The following is a 22,951-nucleotide window of genomic DNA, read 5'->3' on the forward strand; positions in this document are numbered from 1 at the left end:
ACCATCAAAGTGATAATGCCCTGATAGCCTCAGTAGAAGGAAAATTACTGTATTACACCAAGTCAGCTGTGCAGTGCTGCAGGAAGTGTGATTTTCAAAAACATCAAAGCCCTTTAGAAGCCTAAATCTAATTTTCAGCAATGGGTTGTGTTGCCAGGAAACTAAATTTTGTTTAAGAGCTTCCCACTGCCTGATTTACTTGTGAAAACAATGCTTGGGCTCCTAAAACACCAAAGTTCTCTAGCAAATATCAGACAGTTCTTCCTAATAGTTGTATTTTAAATAACTCTGAAACATTGTCCACCCCCTAATTATAATGATTCTTGGTATTTTCACTGGAAAAAAACAACCAAACAGAGCTATTTTTTAAAAATAATTTTCTGAAGGTTGCAGTACTTTTCTCTTGGGTATTCATTTGGGCTGAGCCTGGTTTGTACCATGTCAGTGGTGTCCTGTTTTTGATAAACACAGCATTCAAAGAAATTTAATCCAACCTGACCTAACTTTCTGATCAGACCAGGTAGCACTGCCCTGTATTCTGAACTACCTTCACTTGGGATCATTTTATGTTTTATCAAGTTGACAGTTAGTCTTGCCAGAATATTCTTTTTAAATCCTTTGTCCCAGGAGACTTGCATATTTACGGTTAGATAAAAAGAAAGATCATTAATAGCTCCTTTTGGTGACTTTCAGGAATTAATTAAGCACTGTTTGTAGAATTGTTTATTACATTATGGAGTGAGATTCTTTGTGCTACTTTGAGGGGTCATAAAATGAACCTTTCAAATGATCACTTGCAAGAATGATTAGAACCAGCTAGCAATTACCAGCCCTGAAAGGAGAGCTTGATAACAAAGTGTGAGGATCTTTTTAGTCAGATATATAAACCTCCTGTCCAGAAAATCATCAAAGCATTTTGCTAATTCAGGAAAAAAACAAAATCAAAAAAAAATAGAAAAAAGGCTGCTAAGGTGTTTGGTTTTTTCCCCTCAATACTTTACTATTTCTCTTTCTAAGCAAATTAAAATTCAGGAGCATTTGCATCTGTGTTTAGGGAATACCTACTCATTAACAGAAACTAACAATGTTCTTTTCTCTGGATCTGAACTGTAGGGAATAAAAACTGACATCAATTTTGTTCAGTTTAGTTTAGTTCCCTAAAAACAATGAAAAACTTCCAATTCCATTTTTCCCATGTCATCTTTCTTTTTTTCTTTTTTTTTTTTCCTTTTTTTTTTAATATATTTTTTCCAAAGCTTTATTTGCCCAAATGCCTTTTAGAAACTGAGCTTGGAACATTACCTAACTGTCTGCTGTTTTCCTGTGTGTGATCTTTTCCCTTGTTAGCTGTATAACTTACAAATAATCATACAGGAGAATAATACTTTGCACTCACTCTCTAACCACTAAAACCATCTCACTTCATTAGGAGATTTAATTTTAACCACACACAGTGAATGGGTATTGACTTTGGTGTCCCAGCTGGATGGCAGCTCAGTGGCTGCATTCTGTTCAGCCATTGCTTTAAGGAGCCAGAGTATTCTTTACTTCCTTTCCTGGATTGTTGTTTAATGTTGCAGGCACCATCCTAATGGCTCCCTTCAGTTTCCCTCTGGAGAAGGCTGCAGTGTGGTGGTGGCTGACATGAAATGATTCCTAAGTATATTGTAACTTAGTAAAGTGTTTTGAGGCTGGAAGCAGACAGGCATGACATAAATCAATAATAAAAGTAATAATCTGCTCCATGCTAGAGAAAGATTCAAAGCCAGAGACACCTCACCCCAGCCAGTTTTAGGAAGGATGTGAAGCATCACTGTAATATTGAGGAAAAAAAAACCCCTGCCCCTGGCTAATTGTGCCCTAGAACCAAACCTCACATCCCACTGTGGAAGTACTTAGGACCTGCTTTAGTTTTACATCTTTGAAAACGCAATCAAAACGTTCCACGTTTACACACAAAACAACTTGCCACAGTTGGAAGCCAGGGAGAGCTTTCTGTTTGAACCAGCACACTGGTACTGCAGGATGTTTTGTTATCCCAGAGCTACACCACTGCAACCATCTCGATGAACAATTCCCCAGAGCAGCATAACCCAGACAGACAGCACTCAGCTCCCAGGAACATCCCACTAGGGACCAGCAGCAAGTGCTGCAAAGCTTTTTTTCAGAGCTGTTCTTTTTCACTAACCTGCCTTTCTAGGGTCCACATGTTCCCCACAACACATACACATGAATAGAGTAGGTTTTTTCAAAAGAAAAAAATTAGTAGTAATATTAAGTAATTTTGTCTTACTTTTTTTTTTTTTCCTGTGGATTTAAAACCTGCTTATTATTTTGCTTTTACAGTGAATAAGTACAGATAAACTTCCTCTTACTGCATGATTTTTTTCATCCATTTATCATCAGAAGTAGCCATAATAATGCTGTGATCCCAAAGTATAGAATAAGGAAGAAAAATGGACATAGTGCTGATCACTACCTACTGGAAAGGATCACCATGCAATGAAAAATCTCTGTTTATATTTTATTTACAATTTTTAAACAAACATCTATATTCCCTTTTGAAGAAAAAAAATGAAACAGCTTGTATAACCCAAGTTGAGCTAATTTATTTTAGAGCCTGGAACTATTTATGTTTGAAGAGAGAAGAAGAAAGACATGTTTGATGTAGCAAAAGCTAATCTTCTCTGTTTGGTTGTAGCTGTGGATGCCAAGTTATTTCCCAGATAGTGATGCTGAGCTGTCTAGGCCACTTTAGCCCTTTTTACCTTCTTGTTTAGTTTGGTATTTTAGGAGAATATTTGATGTTTGTCAGAACTTCCCAGCTGCCTTCCAGGATTTCTTCTGGATGGAGAGAAGATTTTTAATTTCAGTCAGCGTAGCTCTTTAAAACACAAAACAAAACAAAACAAAACAAAACAGGTTGGCTTAGATCAGGAAAGAAGGAGTTATGTTTTGCTTAAATTTTGAGAAAAGGTCATTCCCTGACTCCCTTCTTCCAAAACACTTTGTGGTCCATTTCAGAATTTTTTTTGAATGAGAATAATTGTAATTGTCTTTGAGTCACTGTTTCAGTCCTGGCTGGACATGCAGTGGATCCAGGATATTGCTGTCATACAGCTGCATGAAATGGGTCCCAGTCCAGAACAGCACAGCAGAATTTGCTGTTGTCATTGGGAGTCTCAGCTAAAGGATGGGTGGAGCTGCCTTTGCACCAGGGTCAGCACCTGTGCTCAGGAATGAGGAGCCAGGGGCTGTTTGAGACCTGTTCAAAAGAAACCTGGATCTGAGATTCTCAGCTGGCTTCTCTCCAGGTCAATGGAAAATTTATGTTAAAGATTCCAGTGTGAAAAAACTCCAAAACTTCACAGGAGTGATCTGTACATTTTGATTGTGATTCTGCATGTTCTGTTCTTGGGGGTATTCCTTTCACAAATAATCTCATCATCTTGTGTGGGCTTCTGCTTGTCCCCATGGGCACATCAAAAATTGGCCTTCTATATTTGACCAAGTCTGGATTTGTTCCATAGCAGGTTCCCTGCAGTGATCCTCAAAGACCTAAATATTCAGATATATCACTATATTTCTATATAGATACCTATATGTATCTTTCTCCATTTTGGTGGCAACTGTCTGCTCACACAGCAGTGTCAGAGTGGAAAGCTGCAAGCCTGTGCTTTCTTTGACTTCTAGAAGAACCCTGGTTATGGAGATGAATGCTTGTGCACACGAATCTTATGAAAACAAAGTGCTTCAACAATAATACCTCTGTCTCTCTAAAGCAGATGCTGTCTCACTGCTTGATTCTGGTCCAGTCCATAGTGGAATTGAGCAGCATTCTGCACTTCATCTTGAAACCCTTTTCACTTATTATTCAAAGTTTCTTTGTATGTTTTGAAACTCATTCTTTCTTTCTTTCCTTAAAACAGTTCTTGCTCCATTAAAAGAGAATACATTTCTTTGTAAGACATTTGAATTTATCCTGCTGAATAGGTGTGGTCTGATATTTTTTACAGTAGTTCATTTATGCCATTTTATTAGGTCTCCCGGGCACTTTATTTGCACGTTACATTTTGGTAGCTAACAGGACTGTGCAATTTGACTTCTATTTTTATGCCTAGCCAGTACAGAAATGTATAAAAGTTAAAACAAACCTTTCTATTTCTAGCTCCTGTCAATGTCTGTAGTATGTGCTGGACTTAACATAAAATTTAAGACCTTCTATTATTTAAGTTTGTTATGTATTTAAAATCACCTTTGAACATGAATCACATATTAAGTGATGGTGTAATTAACGAATGTAGCTAATCAAACACCAGTTACTCAGCTGAATCATTCTTTCCTCCTGTTTTGTGTTTTATATGGATTTTGAACAGCAGCTCAGGATGAATAGCTCTGAGAAAACCCAGACATAAAGGCTCTACTTTTGTCTGCCTTGGTTTCTAAGGAAAAAGGCTTGTATCATGATGTTGTTGAATTTTTTACACTGCTTTATCTTTTAAATTTGCTTTGAGTTAGCAAATTAGTAAGTTATGGGGGATTTTTTTGTTGTTTGCATGTGGCTGTTACAGCTTCCAGTTCATAGGTATGGCATAGAAGAGGTGAATTCCTTGTAGTCAGTGGCAGGACTGGGACTCAAGACCTTCAGCTTCTGTCTTGAAGGAGGTCATGATTTAGCTTGATTATTTTGATTAATGGATTTGGGAATGAAGACTCATTGAACAAAACCAGAATGTCTTCAAAGGGTTTATGGCAAAGTTTCCCTGCTCACTGCTTCATCTTAAGTTTTCTCTGGCCTATCATGGACTTTCCTGGACCATTGAAGAGCATCAAAGGTCTGGGTCTTATTTTCCTGCCCAGTCAAAGCCTGATCCTGTTCTGTAATCAGATCTGACCCCCCAGAGCTGATACGTGTCTGTAAATTTGGAATCAGGTTCTGGGATCTGCTGCAAGCTCCTGATTTGTGTATTGAGCATCAACTGCAGGGTTTGCTGCTTCCATGCACGAGTGCCCAGTTAGTTCAGGCATGAACACCCCATCAGTTTGTGCATGAGCACCCAGTTCATTTACTGAACACCCAGCTGGCTCAGCCATGTCTGAGCTCAGTCAGATCTCACCTGAGCACCCACCTGGCTCACTCCTGAGCACAGTGATGGGCATGGATGGAAGGTTCCAGTAGCCAGGGAAGGAGTGGGAGGAGGTCAGGAGAGGCTGTGGGCTGCACACAACTGGCCTGGCCTGGCTCAGGGTGATGGAAAACCCAGCATGGAGTGAGAGCCACAGCAGGGAGAAGGGAGGCTGACATCAGGAAAGGGGGAGGATAAGAGGATCAAGCTCAGTCTAGTAAGGATGGTGGGAAGGTGTTCACTTAAATACTGGGGGTTTTTAATTATATTTACTTTCTTCTCACTTGTAATGAATTATTAGAAATTTGTGTTAATTTGCAATAAATTAAATTAAGTAAAAACTCCTCAAATCAAAGCTGTTTTGCCTGCAACACCTGCCTGCATGACTAGGGAAGATGAAAGCTCTTTAAGTTATTGTACAGATTAGTTAATAAAGAAATAAAGGCCTTAATACGGTTAATCAACACCTATGCAGAAAAATCCCTCTTTATACCACAGGAGAACTAGAGGACAAGGAACAGAATCCCCTTAAACAGGTAACTTGAATTAGTGTCTGTGTATTTCCTTCCTTTGCTCCCCACACTGTGCAGTGCTCTGCTTTGCCTCCTACATTGAGACAGATTTACTTTTTTGTGTGCATTTTCCCAGCTGCTCATTATTAATTAGATTTTAATGTCATGCTTTGGGACGAAGCTGAGCCTGCCCCGTGTGCACTTCACACCAACAATTGGTCCTTGCATGTGGGAGCTTCCCCCCAGCTCTGGCTGCACAGATCACAGGAGAACAACATTCCCACTGGGAGGGGAAGCTTGCAGAACCCAAGCCAAGCTTTTCTGGTATGTGAAGCCTCTACATAAGAACCCCATTTATTCTCCAGTCTCGTCTCACGGTTCTAACACATGCTCTCTCCCACTTTTCCTTCCACAGTGGGATATGTTTGTCATTTTAGGGCTGAGAAACAAATATTGGCTGTTATTACAATCCATTGTAGCTTTCTAACCACTGGCCCACATTGGAAGGCTGAATGTGCACCCACATGGCACATTTTCTTAGTTATTTATAAAATGTTAATAAGAAATGTCATTTTCACTAACAGAGAAAAAAATTTCCTTCTTGTTCTGAAATAGCTGGTCTTATTGCAAACAGATAAAGAATTGCTGGGATTTAGAAAATGCTAATCAAATAATTGAGAAAAAAGATCCTTTTTTTTAATACATATATTCTCTTGGTGAGAATTTTATTAAAATTTCAGTAAAAATAGTGTCTTATAAATCATTTCTATAATGCAGATTTGCTTTAAGATGAACTAGTGAAACCATGATCAAGCAAAGATGTGTCTTTGGCACCTAGCCTGCTGTCATAATGGTTCCCATAAATGTCAAGACATAAAATAGAGTATTCTGGCCTGGGTCAAAGGAATATCCAGAAACAGGGCCACAAGAAAGGTTATTTAAAATCATTGGTTATTATTAGCAGGTGCAAAACGCAAAGGAGCCCAGAGCAGTTGGGAAGAAGATTTACTGCAAATAAAGTATTCTATTATTAAAATAAAAAAAATCTCTGAAATAAGAATTGTGAAGATTTATAACCATGGAAGTTCCAAATGAAGATGTTCTCTCTAGGAATAGTCTAGAGATGCTTTTCTTGGTCCTCTGTCTTGCACTGTTCTGTCGTGTTATGCTGAGAGGCCCTCAAACCCCGCTGCAGCTCTTTCCCACCACACCACAGCAGGGCTTTGTTTGCCTCAGGTGGGAACAGAGCTTTTTTTTGCATCTTTTTTCATTCTTCTTCAGCTTTACTGATGCTTCTACTAACCCAGTACAAAGAGCCTTGGATAAGTTTACAGAAATAACTGAAATGATAGATAAGATCCAAAATAATGAACACTAGTATTTAGAACAGTTTGGAGCTCAGGTTTTAATTTAAGCCGTACCTGGAAATCCAAGTCCCAGGGCATGACTGTGTTTTAACTTCTGTGTTTGCACAAACTGCTCAGTGCCAAACATTTGTTTTTTCCTAATGGAAGCATTATGCTGTCAATAGTCCCTACAGCTGGTATGACTTGTCTTTCTCCTATCATTGGAGGATTTCCAAACATGAGAGAGGCATAAACACAGCCTGAACTGAAAATCTGCTTCAAAATTGGGTTCCTTTCTTAAATCAGGATGAAAAGAATGCTTGAAAACAGCGAGGAGGAGCTGACCAAATACTGCAAACAGTGTTCTCCATCAGAGCTGGTGATGCTCTACACCAACAGATTCCTGCTTTCCACTAATGTTCAGGTCTCTTCACTTGTTTGATAAGTATTTGTTTATTGTCTTTCATCCTGATTTTATTCATATGAGTGGCAGTGTTTTATGTCCTTGAATCCAGTTGCTAAGACATTATGAGAGCAAATGATTAATTTTTTTCATCAAGATAAGCAAGCAGAAAAGGTTGGCATGAAGTGTTTTTTGGTGGTGCTCTCTGTCAATTTTATATTTCAAAGAAAGCTAATAAATAACAAAATTATTTGTTTGGAAACACCAGAAAAGGCAAGGAAAAACAAATGTCAAGACAAGAAACAAATTCTACTGTGGCTCAGGCTATTTGCTCGACTCAGGAGAAGAAGGTGCTTTCCTGAATAAATCTACAATAGGGTCAGGAAGTGTTTTGTGTCTTCCCTTTGTCCATCTCTCTGATTAGCTGTTAAAGGCATGCTCAGTGTAAGAGAAAGATTGTGACTGGAAAAGAAACAGGTGAAAATAAACTTCTCCCTTTATTTTAAAGTGCGTGAATTGAGTATTTAAAAAAAAAAAAAAAAGGAAAAAAAAAAAACTTGGCCACGAGTAAGTTACATAACTTAAGCCAGTCTAAAATTATGTGCCAGCAATTTACATGAGTTTTATGTAACTGTTTATACTGCTGTTTATTTAAAAATTACTACTTATCTTGGCGACCGCAGCAACACATCGTGCATTTGCTAGCTCTGGAATACAGGGCACCTTCATTAAAACACATAGTCACCAATATATTAAACACACAAAAAAGCCCTGCTCTGACATAACATGAAGTGTCAGATGGAAAGCCGCAACAGCAAAGACATTCAGCGTTCACAACAAAGCAGCCCTTTGGGGTGTTCAGAACAGGACTGGAACATGCTCCATCCTTAATTCACCCAACAGCTTTCAGGTCCTTCACAGTACAGTTGGTGCAGTCTACAAGACCAGCTCCTGTTCCTGGGCTCTCATAAAGGACCCTCTTCATCCTCAGCTTTCTCTGCTTGAGCATGTTTATAATTCAGCATTTACATGCTGAGGTGAGGCAGCCTTTTGTTCTTCCTTAAAGTCCCAAGGACTCCAGCGTGACACAAGTGGTTGGTAATTTCTGTTTGCTCTCTCCCAGCACTCACTCTTCACAAAGGAGGCAAAGATTCAGCTAAATCTTCATGATGGGTTGCTCATGCTCAAATTACATAATTTTTAGGTCCAGATCCACCACCAGGGTAAGACCATGGGTGAGTGGATTTGTATTGGTACCAGGAAGAGCTGCAGATATCCCACAAAACCAGGCAATGGGAACAACACTGCCCTAACACCTGGATTTTGCCCTTGTTTTGGGGCCTGTTGACTGAACCAGGTGCTCTACCCCTCCTTACTTCATTTTGACTTCTGTAAAATGGGAAAACTGGTATCCATGTCTTTCTAGGAGGCTTCTAGCCAAATGAAGCAGTATAGCAGAATATTATATATTATTTTCAGATGACCATTACAGTAGAGAGCTGAAAGCTGGCAATGCAGAGGAGGAGATATAAACTGAAGTGATAAATTATTTCTGTCGATTTGCATTTCTTTAAAGCAGTATCATGTCATCTTCTCACTTGAATCAGTAAAAACATGGGAGGAAAAAAGTTTGTTAAAGTTATAAGCAAGCAAGAAAATTCCAAAGCTTGTTATGAGTTTCTTTATGACAGATATACTTTGAAATGAGGGGGAAAAGAAGGCACTTTTCCAACACAGCTGTTGAAAAAATATTTATTTTTCAGTTATGGAAATTTTTATTGAAACGGGGAGACGGGTTTTTTTCCAAAAGTGAGTTTTTAAATAAATATATTTGATAATTAAGTTTTGAGTAACTTTGGATACACCATCTTGTTAGGTAAATATCCTTTAAAAGGAGGGTTCTGAAGCATGATAACCATAACCTGGTCCACAGGCCAATATCATACTCCCATGTTTCAATTCCATGGGGCTCAGCCACCACTGGCTATTTATTTATTTCTTTTATTTTTGTAAGCTTAAATAAATTTAAATATGCCTCTTGAAGTACCAGTTTATATCTGGGCAGCCTCCAGTCCATAGAACAGTTAAAAATTTGGGAAGATCAAAAGCCTCTTAGAGATATTTCTCTCACCCTTAGCTTTTGCTTTGTGCTGCCTGGAGTGTGACCTAGCACTGCCCCTCTCCTGGAGCAGGACACTCAGACATGCCTGAGGATTCCAGTGATGGCAGGATTTGCTGCAGAATTCATCCTGATTGAAATGATTCATGCTTGACATGAATCCCTGAAAAGAAAAAATGGTGTCTGAAGTGACTGCAAGCCTGTTGACAACACATTCAGCAGTTTGAACAGGGTTTCTCCTTCTGGTTTCTCCTACTGGGATACAGAAAACACGTCTTAAGTCTGCAGCATTTGTACAGTGTCTGCAGTGATTGAATACAAGTGGAGTTAGAAACCTTGAAAATCACAGTTTACAATGGAAAGTCTGACAAGCCATCAAGTTCAATGTTACCTTTAAGTACTCTCTATAATTAAACTGTCAACAAAACCCTACAATATGGTACTGCAACAGTCTCTACATTTTCCTACTAATGTGCAGAGATAGCTTCCACTAAAGGTGGCAGTAATTAGGTATTTAAAACCCGTGGAAAACTAGAAAAATACACAGTGAAAGAAATTCAAAGAGAATATAAAAAACTAATCTTTTCATTGCAGCAAACACAAAACTGTTGCAGAGCATGCTGTGCATTCACAAACTGCAATCATAGAAAGGGAGCGATTAGGGGAGAAGGGAAAAATGAGTTGTGCTATTGATACTTGGCTGTTTCAGAAAAATGTGCTGGCAGTTAAATGTTGTATACACTGAACAAGAAATTCTCTGAAGCCATTTTCTTTTAACGTGAAAATACCAGCGTGACACCGCCAGAAGGTGAAAATTCCACATGTTTAAATTAGAATACCTATATTCTCTGATCTATTCAAAATTATCAACTCCAATACTAATGAATATACAAATAAAGTATCTAAAAATTATTCTGCAAATAGGTTTTAGGAAATAAAGGAAAGCTTGATATTGAATTATTAAGTGTAAATCTAAGAAATTAATGAGATTTCCCAGTTTCTACCATAGAATAATTCAAGAGATTAATTTCACTATGGTTTTGATAGGTTTTCCTGGAAATTTGAATCTGAAGGTACAAGTCATTAAATCCCAGAGGTATGACTCCAGGATTAACCAGGATGGCATCTCTCATTAAAAAGGATTAATTTAAGAAAAAAAGGCTGGTTTCCAGCCTTCAGCCATCTGTTCCTCACTTGTACATATTCTTTTTTTAAATGATCCAGTAGTATTTCATGGTCTGCTCGATACTATTTTATGTGCACAATAATTTTTACAAGTACTGAGGAAGAGTATGGACAGCGGCACTGCTGATTCCATGACCCCTGAGCTCAGCAGGAACAGGAGTGACAGGAGCACTTTGGTGAAGGTGCCCATCACAATTTGGGCTGAAGGAAAGGTTGGAGGGGTCTGTAAGCACTCAAATCCTTCCAAAAGTGGGTAGAGCTTATCAGGTCCTGGTGGAGCTCTGTAATTGCAGTGACCAGAGCAGCAGCAGGCTGAGCCAGAACCACTGAACCAACCATGAGGCTCCAGTGAGTGTCTGCTCCAGGGAGAATATTTCTATCCAAATTAGCCAAGGGAAGGCTGAGGGCCTGAGGAGCCAAAAGGACTCTCTGCCCATGCCCACCTGTGCAGATCAATGCAAGTCAGTGTTTTTTGTTGGTTGGGATGTATAAACTGCCAAATGGCACTAACAGGTCCAATTCCTTCATCTTCTCTTTTCCACTACTTCTGTTTTTAAAAGGAAATTGTTCAAATGAGGACAGTGGTGACTCAAAGTAATTTGTATTGCAATCTATTTTTAAGTATTCTTTCCTGAAAAGTTTTTGAACAATATTTTGGTTTTGTCTCCCATACACAGACATATAATTTAATTATTAGGTATTTGCTATACATTACTGTTAAACATGACTTTTAATATCCACATGGACTGGGAAACTGCCAGGAGAAAAGTTAACCTGTGAGTGATTCAAGCCCTTTGACTTCTTTGCTTGGACTGGTACCTGACTTGATTTTCTCCTGCTATTTGTTTCTAGTGGAATGGAGTTCTTCAGAAGACTTTTCTCCTTTGGCTGGTGAAATAATTATGGATAATCTTCACTCTTTGAGGTGCTCCATCACAGGTCTCAGGACGGTGAGTTCCAGAGGACTCATTTAGACCTTCATGGCCCAGTCCCCACAGTGATACACAGACAGGAGAATTTGCATCACCACCCCTTGGAAATCACTGCAGAGCCTTTCTTGTAGCAACACGTTCCAGTGATTGAGCACAGTATGTCTGACACCATAATCCAAAAGTTGCAAAGGAATAGAATCATTTTTTGAGTTATCATTCTCGGGAGAAATTGGGAAAGCCTGGAGCAAAAGCTGATGTTTTCTGGATCATGGGATAATCAATGCAGATCAAAGGCTCTTGAGAAATCTAGACCTGACTCTGATGACCCATACCTCAAATAACAACTTTTTCTTTTCTCCTTCTTCCAGAAATGCACATGTTGATGGCAGTCATTCTCATTTTTGTTGTCTTTCTATATCTCTTTTACACCAAACAGAACTGGGTCTCAAACCTTATCCTCAAATTTTTGTAGTTTGTTTCAATCTATCATGCTGCATTTAAATTACTTCAGCTATTTTAATTTCTCACTGAAACAAAAAATCTTAGTGAGCCACTGCTTTGCAGTTGTTACAGCCCAGGTTTTGAATCCAGTGATAGTTTTGACTCCAGTTGTTTCCATTTGCAGGGCCAGAGATATTGTGTCCGTGTCTCAGCATACAACGTGAGAGGATGGGGACCTCCACGCAAATCCACTCCTGAATATGCTTCACCTTCAAGTAGGTTGGGTTTGTCTGCCCTCCCATTTTGCTTAGTGATATTTGAGTTCACAATGTAATTGTCATGTTGTCTACAAGCGAAGTAAATAATAAGACTCAACTCCTTCCAACCACCGAAAAATGAGCAAAATAATTTATGTATATTTATGTCTTAGCTTTTATTCTTCTTCAGTCCTTTGACAGAAAATTGTTTCTAGTCATTAACACTTTTAAAAATGAAATATTTTAATCTTTGTTTCTGTTAGGAGGGTTCTGATACATGGAACTTCATTTATCCATACGTGAATGGATCAAAACCTGATTCTGAGCTGCTAGAAGCAAAATGCTTACATGTATCCCATGTAGTTTTATGTTTTACCTTGTAGCATTACAGATCCCATTCACTGGACCATTCTTACAGCATCCTGTACATAAAATTCTTCAGTGTGGACACACATGGTGGTAGGATGTAGCCTGTAAATGTTCCAGAAATGTCCAAAAGCCTTTCTTCCTTTTCCACCCTTCAACAGGTCATCTCAGACTCCATTAGGGCTACAATTTGTCATCTGTAATTTTTAATCTATTATAATCACATTGCATTGTTAGTTGCTTTTCCAGACTTCATGTTCTTTGCCAAACTGGCTCAGTGTATTACAGCTCCCCTTGTATTGATTAATGCAGTAAAGTGGGACTTTTCTTTTTATTGCATTAACACTAGTTTTTATTAGGCTAATGTAGCAATTTAATAACCTTGGATGCTAATGTGAAAAAATATAATAAACTGTACCTACTCTCAGTAGTCATAATAGAGAGGGTTGGATAAATAAGGCTTTAGCATTACCATTGTCCCATTTTGCTTCAGTTTTGTTCTTGTGTTTTCTCCAGAACAATACCAGAACTAGAGTAAAGAAATATTCTGCTTGAGAACAAAAATGGGCTACAATCATGGGAGAAAATCTACTGTGGATAACTGAATAACTTAGTGATGTGCAATTACCTTGACTATAGCCAGGTATAACTACACAGGACTTGGCCCCAGAAACCCAAAATTTACATCAGCTGGGGGACAGATTCTTTCACAGTAGCTGCCAGTAATTCAGCCAAATATCCCCAAAGAAGGAGCACTACTGGAAACACAGGTGGTATTTAAAACTGCAACTCTGTATTATGTGAATGTTGCTTTCAGCATATTGCATTCTCTTCCCTTTTTATAGCCCCCTGCTATTAACCTTCTCAAATCTGACATTATGTGCCAGCTCCAAAGTTTTGGGGTGTGAAGGAAATCTTCCTGCAGATTTCAGTGGATCAGCACAAAAGCTACAGAGAGAAATCTGTTCATTCCCCTTGTACAGTATCTCAGGGTGTAAAGAGTTCTGGAATTGTTGTCTTTAGGGCCACATGCTTAAGCTTTACAGTAAGACCAGCAGAGCCTGAATGCAAACCTTTTCATTAAGTAATACTCACATTAGAGAGGTAAGATGTTATTTACCACTGCAGTTACTGGGGGCAGAGCTTCCCTCTTCACATTGCTGCCTTCACCACTGGTTTTGCAAAGCAGCAGATTTGTGCTTGGCAAGGAGGCAGCAAACTGACATTACACAAGTGCTGCATAACAAAATATGGCTCTTACCTAAAATTTGAATGGGAATATATTAATGCTCTACAAAGTTGTCTGCAACAGCAGCCACAGGAATATTCAAGGGAGAGGAAAGCTGCAGGGCCTGACACAGATCCAGTCCAACCCCAGAGCATCAAAGGCTGGTGACACTCTTGGAGATGTCTGTGTGTGATGACAGTGAGCACTTCCCCCTGTCCTCCTGTTTCCCCCACACACTGCAGCAGCCTGGAAGGTGGTGACCAATGCTGTGCAGCTTCTCTGTGAAATCCCAGCAGACAGAAACATTTCTAGGTTTATTCATTATCCAGTGAGTGATGGACAATGAGGAGAGCTGGTCTGGTTGCTGTGTAATTTTTAAGGTAGTCAGCAATCTGGAGGTTCAAAAAGTTTGGAAACTACTGGGATAGAGAAATCACAAAGTTGTTTAAAACTCTACCAGTCTGATAACACCAAAGCACTTGGAGACTTGTGAGTTCCAGCTGGTCCCTCCTGGCTGCTCACAGGAGCTCTAGGGGCATTTTCCCCATAGAGAGCAGTAAATGCAGCTGGCCCTGATGTCTGCAGTAGCACAGAGCACACAGGACAGCCCCTCTGCGGCTGTCACACTGCTCACAGGCTATCAGGATACCAAATGTCTTCTCTTTCCAGCCTTTCATGGGGCTTACTCTGGCTGCTACACTAAATGTAAATAAACAGGTATTTATATCCCTGGCATAGCGAGCCCATTGGAAGGAATGCTTGACTCCAAACTTGCACTAGAAACTGGATCTGTATATTTAGTGAGTGAGCAAACTGCTGGTGGCTATGAGTACGTACACAGCCTCTGTGCCAGCAAGATGGGAACATGTCTCCTGTGCAGACAGATCTCTTAATACCTTCATCCACCATTCCTTTGGGCCAGCAGACTGCTGCAATGCGCTTTTCTCATTACAATCAAAGTATGAAAATAGGCAAGTCTGGAATTAAAGAGCTCCTTTCTGATACACACAGTTTCTTCCTATTTGTGATGAGTTTGTTGTTTTTTTTTTAAATGAAGACTGAAATTCTCATTAGCAGCGAGTGAGTGCCATCCAAGTCTGTTGGAGGTTGAGGGTGTGTGGGACAAGCACAGCAGGATTTTGCCTCAGGAGTGCAGTGCCTGAGCAGCCCATGGGCTCCAGGGCAGGAACTGCCAGCATCCGTCCAGGCCTCTGCTGGGAGCGGATCTCCAGAAGTGATTTTACTCCAAGAATGTTTCTCTGGCTACAGAGCAAGCTCTGGGTATAGGAAGATGTTCATTCTCTGCTTTGCAGAACTGTGGGTGAGTTGTGGAGCCTCCTGGTGTTGGAAGCAGTGGCAGAAGGAGCACTGTGTGACCTTGCTGAGCGGCTGTGTCAGCCCTGCCTGCAGCACCAGAGCTCATTCATGGAGAGAAATAGCCATGGCCAAGTCAGACACTACAGGAGCTTCTCAGAGCTCAAGCTGGTTGTGAGCCCTTTGTTAATAATCATTATGATTAATTACCCAGCTGGCACAAGGCAAAGAAAACTCCGTGTACGAGAAACAACTGACTTAAAAACTACTCCTGCCTGCTGAGATGTAAAACTCCTCTAGAGCTGAGAAGTACCAGAGGCAAGAAAATATTTTTAGACCCTCTCCTGCACCTTTGTGTTTCATTTCTGTTTATTTCCTTTGTTCAATAGACTGGAAAGACTGCAGTGGAAGAGAGCCTCGGCACAGAGGACACACGGAGGCCCTGGAACGCCTCCTTCAGCAGGTTCGAGCAGCTCATCAGCACTATAATTGCAGAGGTAAGGATAAATATCTATGTGGTAGGGCACCAGCTGAAGCCTCTGTGGCGCCTGTAATTTTAGCAGTTTTCTAACTAGGTCATACCTTCTCATTCATCAGGAAAAGAAAGATATTAATATTGGCCCATCTGGAATCACTTTAGCACGCTATCTTGCTCTTAACCCTTGAAATTAGTTGGATGAAAACATCTGAAGGCTGCAATGTGCACAGACACAGGCACAGTCTTTCTCCCTCTGTACCCTACACACCTATTGATTTGTTTTTCCCCCCAAATTAGTTTCACACAGGATTCCACTAAAATGTTTCAAGGACAGCTTTTTTATATTTTCATATAAAGAAATACTTTAGACAGTTAACAACTGGTTTGGATCAAAAGGGAGGAATTGGCTGCCTCCAAATGGAAGACACTGAGTGGATGTCATGCCAATCCATAATGAAAAATACTTGCACAATGCAATGGGAAGATAAGATTGCTATATTTCAAAACAACATGGATCAAAACTAGGAGAGAGTTCATATCTCAGCCAATCTTCATTCATGAGAAACAGACTGTGCCTTTAATAGCTCAAGAGCCAAGGCAACAGCTTGGCATTCTTTTTAGAGCCTATATAAAAACTCCTGTTCTATATGAGTTGTTGAAAAGTACTATTTATTTTCTTAATATAAACTTCTAACTGGAATAATGCCTCATTGCAGAGGGACTTATTTTAAACAGAAAAGTTAAACTATCATGAAGTTTTAATTTTTCTTCACCTAGTACTACTGCTATGCCAAGTTGCATCAATTGATTTAAAATCATAGAAATACTTTGAGCTTAAATCATCTGGATGAAATGAAAAGATGCAGCCTTTGTTCTTTACATGCAAATTGGTTACCATCACACTGATCCACGGTCTGACACAACCCATTGTAACCATAGCAACTTAAACTATTCATCTATGATGCTTGGAAAGGGAAAGGAGATATTGCAAGAAAATGTTGTTTCTCTAATTAAAATTCATGCAAACATTATCACTTGCAGGTGGTCTTGCTACTGAAAATACAGATGATATATTCTATCTCCTACATGGCTTTTCCTGCTATTAAAGAAGGATTTTTTCATGGTAAAGTTTTTCCTTTCTGGAGTTTGTGCCTATCTCAGCTCTTTCAGGCCACCTTTCCAGTCAACGGGGAGTAAGTGATGGAACATCTGAAAATATTCTTAGTATAAATTGTTTTACTGACATAGCAGCCCAGAACAGAAGCAGTTATAAACATCATGCAGAAAATCCCTCCTTTTGACATACTGACACCAGTGCCTGGTTCTTATAAAATTCCTCTGCTCCTGAAATTAACCCCAGTCTCAAAACTGAGCACAGACAGCTCCTTGTTGATTTCCTAACACCTTTTCCTTGAATAATAAATAACAATACAGAAAGTAAGTTTAGCTCAGAACATTTTCTTCTGTGCCTGAAAGGCTGTGGGACCTCACATGGGGCAGTACCACACTGTCGAGTCAGCTTGAGCAACACCCTTGCCTCCAACCAAATAAAAATCTCATAATTGCTTGTAATGCTAGCATTCCACAGTAGTATATTTTGGATAAATCACATGGCATCATCATAGGAGAGCCTTTGGAGCTTGCCTTAAATATATCATGATGTCAATCCCTTTTATTTCACTAATTTGGTAAGGAATCAAAACAATGTTTGCAGGAAAAGTAAGAATTATGACATCACTTCGACTCAGAAATGTTATTCTGATATTTCTCCACCTCAGTGGAATCTGAGGAGTTTGATCAAGGATTTGGGATAAGCTGCAGTATATGAGAAACCCAAATAACAGCTTTCACTTCACGTAATACAGAGGGTTGATTTCTATTCTTAATTAATGCAAATTAGCATGATTGACTGACAGGGTGGAAGTCAGCATGGCCCTGCTGTTTACACACAGGCTGAGGACCTGTCCAAGCATTTTTCTGTTCTTTGCCATGATTCCCTTTCCCACATTCTGGCTGATGCCAATCTCGTGATCTCTGTTTGCCCCGTTTGTTGTATTGCTGCCAGTAAAGAGCTGAGCCTTGTTTGAGGAAGGTCCCTGGATCTGCCTACAAGCACTGATGAGCTGTGAGAGCAGATCAGGCTCTGCAGGAATTGGAGCTCAGTGGGAACAGAGCTGGGATCAGAGATGGGGTCCAGGCACCTTGGCTGCTCCCACAGTGGTTCCTGTGTGGAATGTCCTGCCCGTGCTGCTCAGGCTGGCTCAGAGCACAGGACAAGTGACAGGAAGGTGGAAAAAAACGAGAGTAATCAATCTCAATGGTCTGAGATTATCTGAACAACGCAGGCAAAAGCCTCAGAAGCCAGAGGAGCTGGAGGACCAGGCCAAGTGCTGCTGCTCCTGCGGGATCTGGGAGGGGACATTGCCCACATTCCAGGCAGATCCTTTGCCCAAGTCTGTTCATTCAGGCTCTGCCTTTTGCCCTGTGCATTGCATTGCAGGGGCTGGAGAAAAACAGCTTACAAAAATACCAGGAAGAATACACTGGAATGTACAGTGAGTTTAAGAGCTTTTGAAATTAGATCAGCTGTTGCTTTTGAACCTGCTCTGTGATATGATGAAATCTCCTGGGGAATTACTTAGGAAGCTTTGCTTTCATATGTTTAATCTTCTGGAAAACCCTGATGATTACAAATAACAGTCATCCATTTGTCTTCATAATACCATGCTACAGACTATGGTAACTGAGTTACTACAATTGTATTTCCTGGCAACACTTCAAATATATTTTTTAAGTATTTTTTTTTTTTTTTACTTGTAGATCTTTCTTTCTAAACAATTCAGAGTGGATTAAGTAATTGTGTGACACTTCATTAAGAAAGGAACCCAACTCTTCAGTAGAATTTTTACCAGATATTTTCCTTCTGAAATTCAGTTGAAATGTATTTTACTTGACAAGTCAGAGGTGAAATAAAAATGTTCTAATTTTAATTTGATTCACAAGCAGAGCACATAGTTTTAATAGCATTTAGCAAAGAGGGGGATCTCTGATTCCACAGGGCATTTAAAATGTTTAGATTATAATTCTTTTTGAGAATGTACAAAATGAGACTTGAGAACCAAGCTATAGACAGGTTGGGAATTTAAGAAGAGAGCCCAGATGCTCACAAGCTTGAGGAGGCAACGTGGTTCTTGCTCTTCCAGGAGGTTGTTTTTAAGTGTGGGCTGTATTTACATTAAAAAAAAAAAAAAAAAAGCACAGAAATCTTTATACACACTCTACCTTCAAAGAGAAAGGCTGGCAATGCCATAAATACACCTTTTTATTTAATTGCCTATTTCAGTCCAGGCTTGAAAGCTTCTGATCTAAATCTAATCACTGAAAATTCTCCCATCTTCGCTGCTCTGTGCTCACTCCCAGGCTTCTATTAAAAGAGCTCACAGCTCAGATGCTGCATCATTTGTTAATATAAACTTACTGTGTTGCTTACTGGTGCTTTTCCATGAATGTTACTCTATGTTATTTATTACTTAATTAACCAACAGACAAAGTTCCATTTCCTGCAGATCCAAATTATCCTCTAATTTCAGCTCCATGTTTTCTGGCTTCTAGACACACAATATTATAAAACAAAAGCAAATAGCAATATAGGAGAGTTTACAGTCTCCATCTAGTTTTACATTAATTATTTTGCTGTTGGCTTCTGCAAAGCTGTGGACTAAACCCAAACCACTGAATAGACCAATAACATATATTTCACTTGTAATGTGCCCTCTTATTTTAATGATGCAATCTCTGGGTGTTTTATACAAAATTATGTTGCTTTGCCTTCAGCAATTTCCTCCTCCATTCCCTCTGTATAGATGGAGGGAATACAGAAGAAAATAATTAGAGTGAAATTTATATTGCTAAATTGATCTTAACCTTGGAAGAAGGAAACAGTAAGACAGGAGTTTTCATGTAGCATTTCATTTACATTACTGCAACACACTGGAAAAGGTTCACTGTAAAATAACCATTTTCTGAGAGGACAAGGATAGAAATACAAATGAATATTTTTAGAAGGAGAAGAAAACAATGGAGTAGTCATGGATTTGGATGAGTCTGTTTAAGCTGAAGGGTGCATTGGAGAATATGCCATGGAGAACAAGTTTGCACTGGAAAGACAATGGATTTGATGATCTAATAAGTCTCATACATCTGAACTGTATGATTTCACCCCCAACAGAACCTTGTTCTCTTTGTGTTCACTGTTCCACAGAACAGTAATTATTGCTAATAATGTGTCTGCTTGCTGGGGCTTTCAATGTGCCAATTGTGGTGCAAATTTATTCAGCATTTAAAATATGCCGAGCACTTCCACAGATGGGGTTTTGAAACAGCAAATTTAGACGTTCTTCAAATATTCCAAATTAGAACTCAGCAGGGACACACAGACAGGCACCTCCTATTCTGCACCAGAGGTAAGTGGGAAATACTCTGAGAACACCTAAGAAGGTGATCAGCAGCTTTCAGCAAGTGGCTCTTCATGAGTCATGTCTTTTTCCTACTGGAGAAGGGTGTCCCTCAAAATGTTTCACACTCCAGTCTAGGTGGGGATGCATGCTTCATCCAAATAAACAGATCCTGGAAAAGTGAGATGTGCTTTCACAGTTTTTCATTTTGTCTTTCTTTTCATATCACATCAAATATGTGAAAAATTAACTCTGTTTTTCAAAGTATTTCTGCAGTTTCTCTTACAACAGCATTAAACAGCACAGACATTGCAAAAAACAAAACCAAACCCAGCGTGGCTTACAAGGCCCTGCATGAGAGAAGGGAAGACATTAAGTCAAATTCATGAAAGAGAAAAAGAAGGCAATGTATAAAAATTTAACAACATTTTCTTAGATTATTGGGACAATTTTATAAAATTCTTCTATTGGAGGGCTGGCCCAGAGATGCTGGCAGGCACACAGCAGGTCTCAGCTTTGACATGAAGTGAACAAAAGCGTTTTACACCTCTTCCTTGGACTCCAGATTACTGGAGGTAACTGTGGAAGCTCTGAGGCATTACTTGAGTGGAAGCAGTTGTGATGGAGGAAAAAAATTCCAAGCAACATCAGATGCATTTAATGTGGTGTACAGAAAGATGAGAGTTAATCTTGTCTCCTTAAAGCTTTTCCTTAGGTTATGTTGGTGATGCTGGGATGTCAGTGTCTGTCAGGGCACCAATTATTCACTTTCTAGAAGCTTAAGCTCCATGTGGTAAGAAATTTAGAAATTACAACACCCTAAAATGTTGACTGATGATTGAAATCCCTTCTTGGGTTTTTGAGACCACTTGCAAAATTCCCATCCTTTCTGAGCATTAAGAGTGTGTAGGGCTGGTTCAAGCTTGCCTCAGAGCAAAACAACTTTATCTTGTCTGAGTTTGCAGCAAGTAAGGAAATTGTCTGCTGCTGTGTATCCCTAAGTTAATGAAAACACCATCTAAGGGTTGCATTTGAGCATCTTTCTGAATGTTGTCTTTTAAAAGGAATGGGCACTGACTGAAATTTAGTACTGTGGTTCAAGAAACAAAGGTTTTTTATGAGACACTAACTGAAATTTAAGAGCTGGGTTGGGTTTGCTTCTTTTTCCCATTTCAGAAAGTTCTAAATTACAAAATGCTGGTCGCAAGCAATCGGTTTCCAGAAGCCTGAAGCACCTTTTCCATTCATCAAACAAGTTTGTGAAGACTCTGAAACGGTTTGTTATTACTTCTATGTTTGAGATATTCTGAATTTTAGCAGTTATTATTGTTCTGTATTAGAAAAAAGCACCTTACAAATGTGCGAATATGCCACTACTGATGAGACAGCAACAGGTCAGAATGGACTGATAAAATCACAGATGTGTAAAACAGGTGCAGCTGACAGGAAAAGAATTCTCCAGCTCCTACTGAAATCAATATCATTTTTAACTTGTTGCTTTTGGAAGTGGATTCAAATTGTTACAGAGTGAAATATTCTGTGCAAACCCAAAGTGCAGCTAATTGAAAGCACTGCCTCTGTTGCTGCTCATTAATGAAGCTGTGACATTCATTCATTCATAATATAAAGCACAGAGCTCAGATGACATTGGAATAGTCCACTGGCAACAAGGTACACATGTAAAACTCTGACATCCTCAGCTGGGTTTGCAGCCCACTGTGACCCAACTCGCAGCCCTGACAGTTTGTTTTAGCAAGTGGAAGTTGCTTATTCTGGATTATTTCTCCTTTCATTGCCAGGAGTGTTCAATTTGCATTTTCTTCTTTGTATTTTGATAAGAGTTTGATTGTTTCAGAAGAGCTCTCCAGAGTCTTTAAATTCCCTGCAGTAACTACTTAACATATGTAACTAATTGTGAGGGTAAATATTGAAAGGAATGATCTCTATAAACAGATTTGCAGATATGTTGGCCAAATTACATTCAATTATACCAATGTAAATCCATAATAACCCACCTGATTTCAATTGAGTTACTTCAGATTTACTCTGAAGTAAAGGAGGGCAGAATTTAAGCACATTAATGACCAGTTTTCGTAAAATCTCTGATTTTTAAAGGGCATAAGGCCTCCATTGTGTACTGTGTACTCTGGCAAAATTCTCACTGAAATTGATGTCTGTGGCTCACACAGATCCATAATCTCTTAGATTCATGTCTTAGATTCATTCCCATCATCCAAAGTGATAAACTTCCCAGATATTTTTCAGAAGTCACTGACTGAAGTTGCATGACTTTATATTACACAGAAGTTTAGACCAGGTGATTCACTTTGTCTCCTTAGAACTTAACATCTGTGATTCTTTGACTAAATTTGGCATGGATGTGAATAGACATGAAAGGTGTTTGATAGTGTTTCCTTCTCTCTTTAGGGGACTCTACCTATCTGTTATACTTTTTTACAAAGACAATTTGTTAGTAACCAATGAAGATCAAATCCCAATTGTGGAAATCGATGACTCTCACAGTAGTTCAGTTATGCAGGATTTCCTGTGGTTCACAAAGGTAATGGGAGTCTAATTTCATCTATTGCTTCTGCAAATTTGTTGCTAGCGATGCATAGGCCTTAGCTCATCACTCTGAATGTATGAAATGACATCATTAAAAAGCTGAACGATGAAATGCTTCATCACTCATGTTAAAGGCAATTTTCACAAAGCAGTCATGTGGATTAAATCCTGACTGGGCCACTGGCAGTGATACAATTAACTCTTCAGGTATGATCCTAGATGAGT

The 22,951-nt window shown here is 39.3% G+C and overlaps 1 protein-coding gene across 5 annotated transcripts in view; it reads left to right on the top strand.

The window, feature by feature from the left end:
* ANKFN1 (ankyrin repeat and fibronectin type III domain containing 1) overlaps positions 1-22,951 on the top strand; it is a 125,257-nt gene that overhangs the window by 75,695 nt on the left and 26,611 nt on the right. For all 5 annotated transcript variants that reach the window (XM_086857184.1, XM_086857185.1, XM_086857183.1 and 2 more), the window contains 5 exons: positions 11,544-11,641; positions 12,249-12,339; positions 15,619-15,726; positions 21,338-21,437; positions 22,589-22,721. In XM_086857184.1, the coding sequence (XP_086713310.1) occupies positions 11,544-11,641; positions 12,249-12,339; positions 15,619-15,726; positions 21,338-21,437; positions 22,589-22,721 (530 nt within the window). The remainder of the gene's footprint in view (positions 1-11,543; positions 11,642-12,248; positions 12,340-15,618; positions 15,727-21,337; positions 21,438-22,588; positions 22,722-22,951) is intronic.

Source organism: Cyanistes caeruleus, chromosome 19 (assembly GCF_971803275.1).
Source record: "Cyanistes caeruleus chromosome 19, bCyaCae1.hap1.1, whole genome shotgun sequence".
Taxonomy (NCBI): Eukaryota; Metazoa; Chordata; class Aves; order Passeriformes; family Paridae; genus Cyanistes; species Cyanistes caeruleus.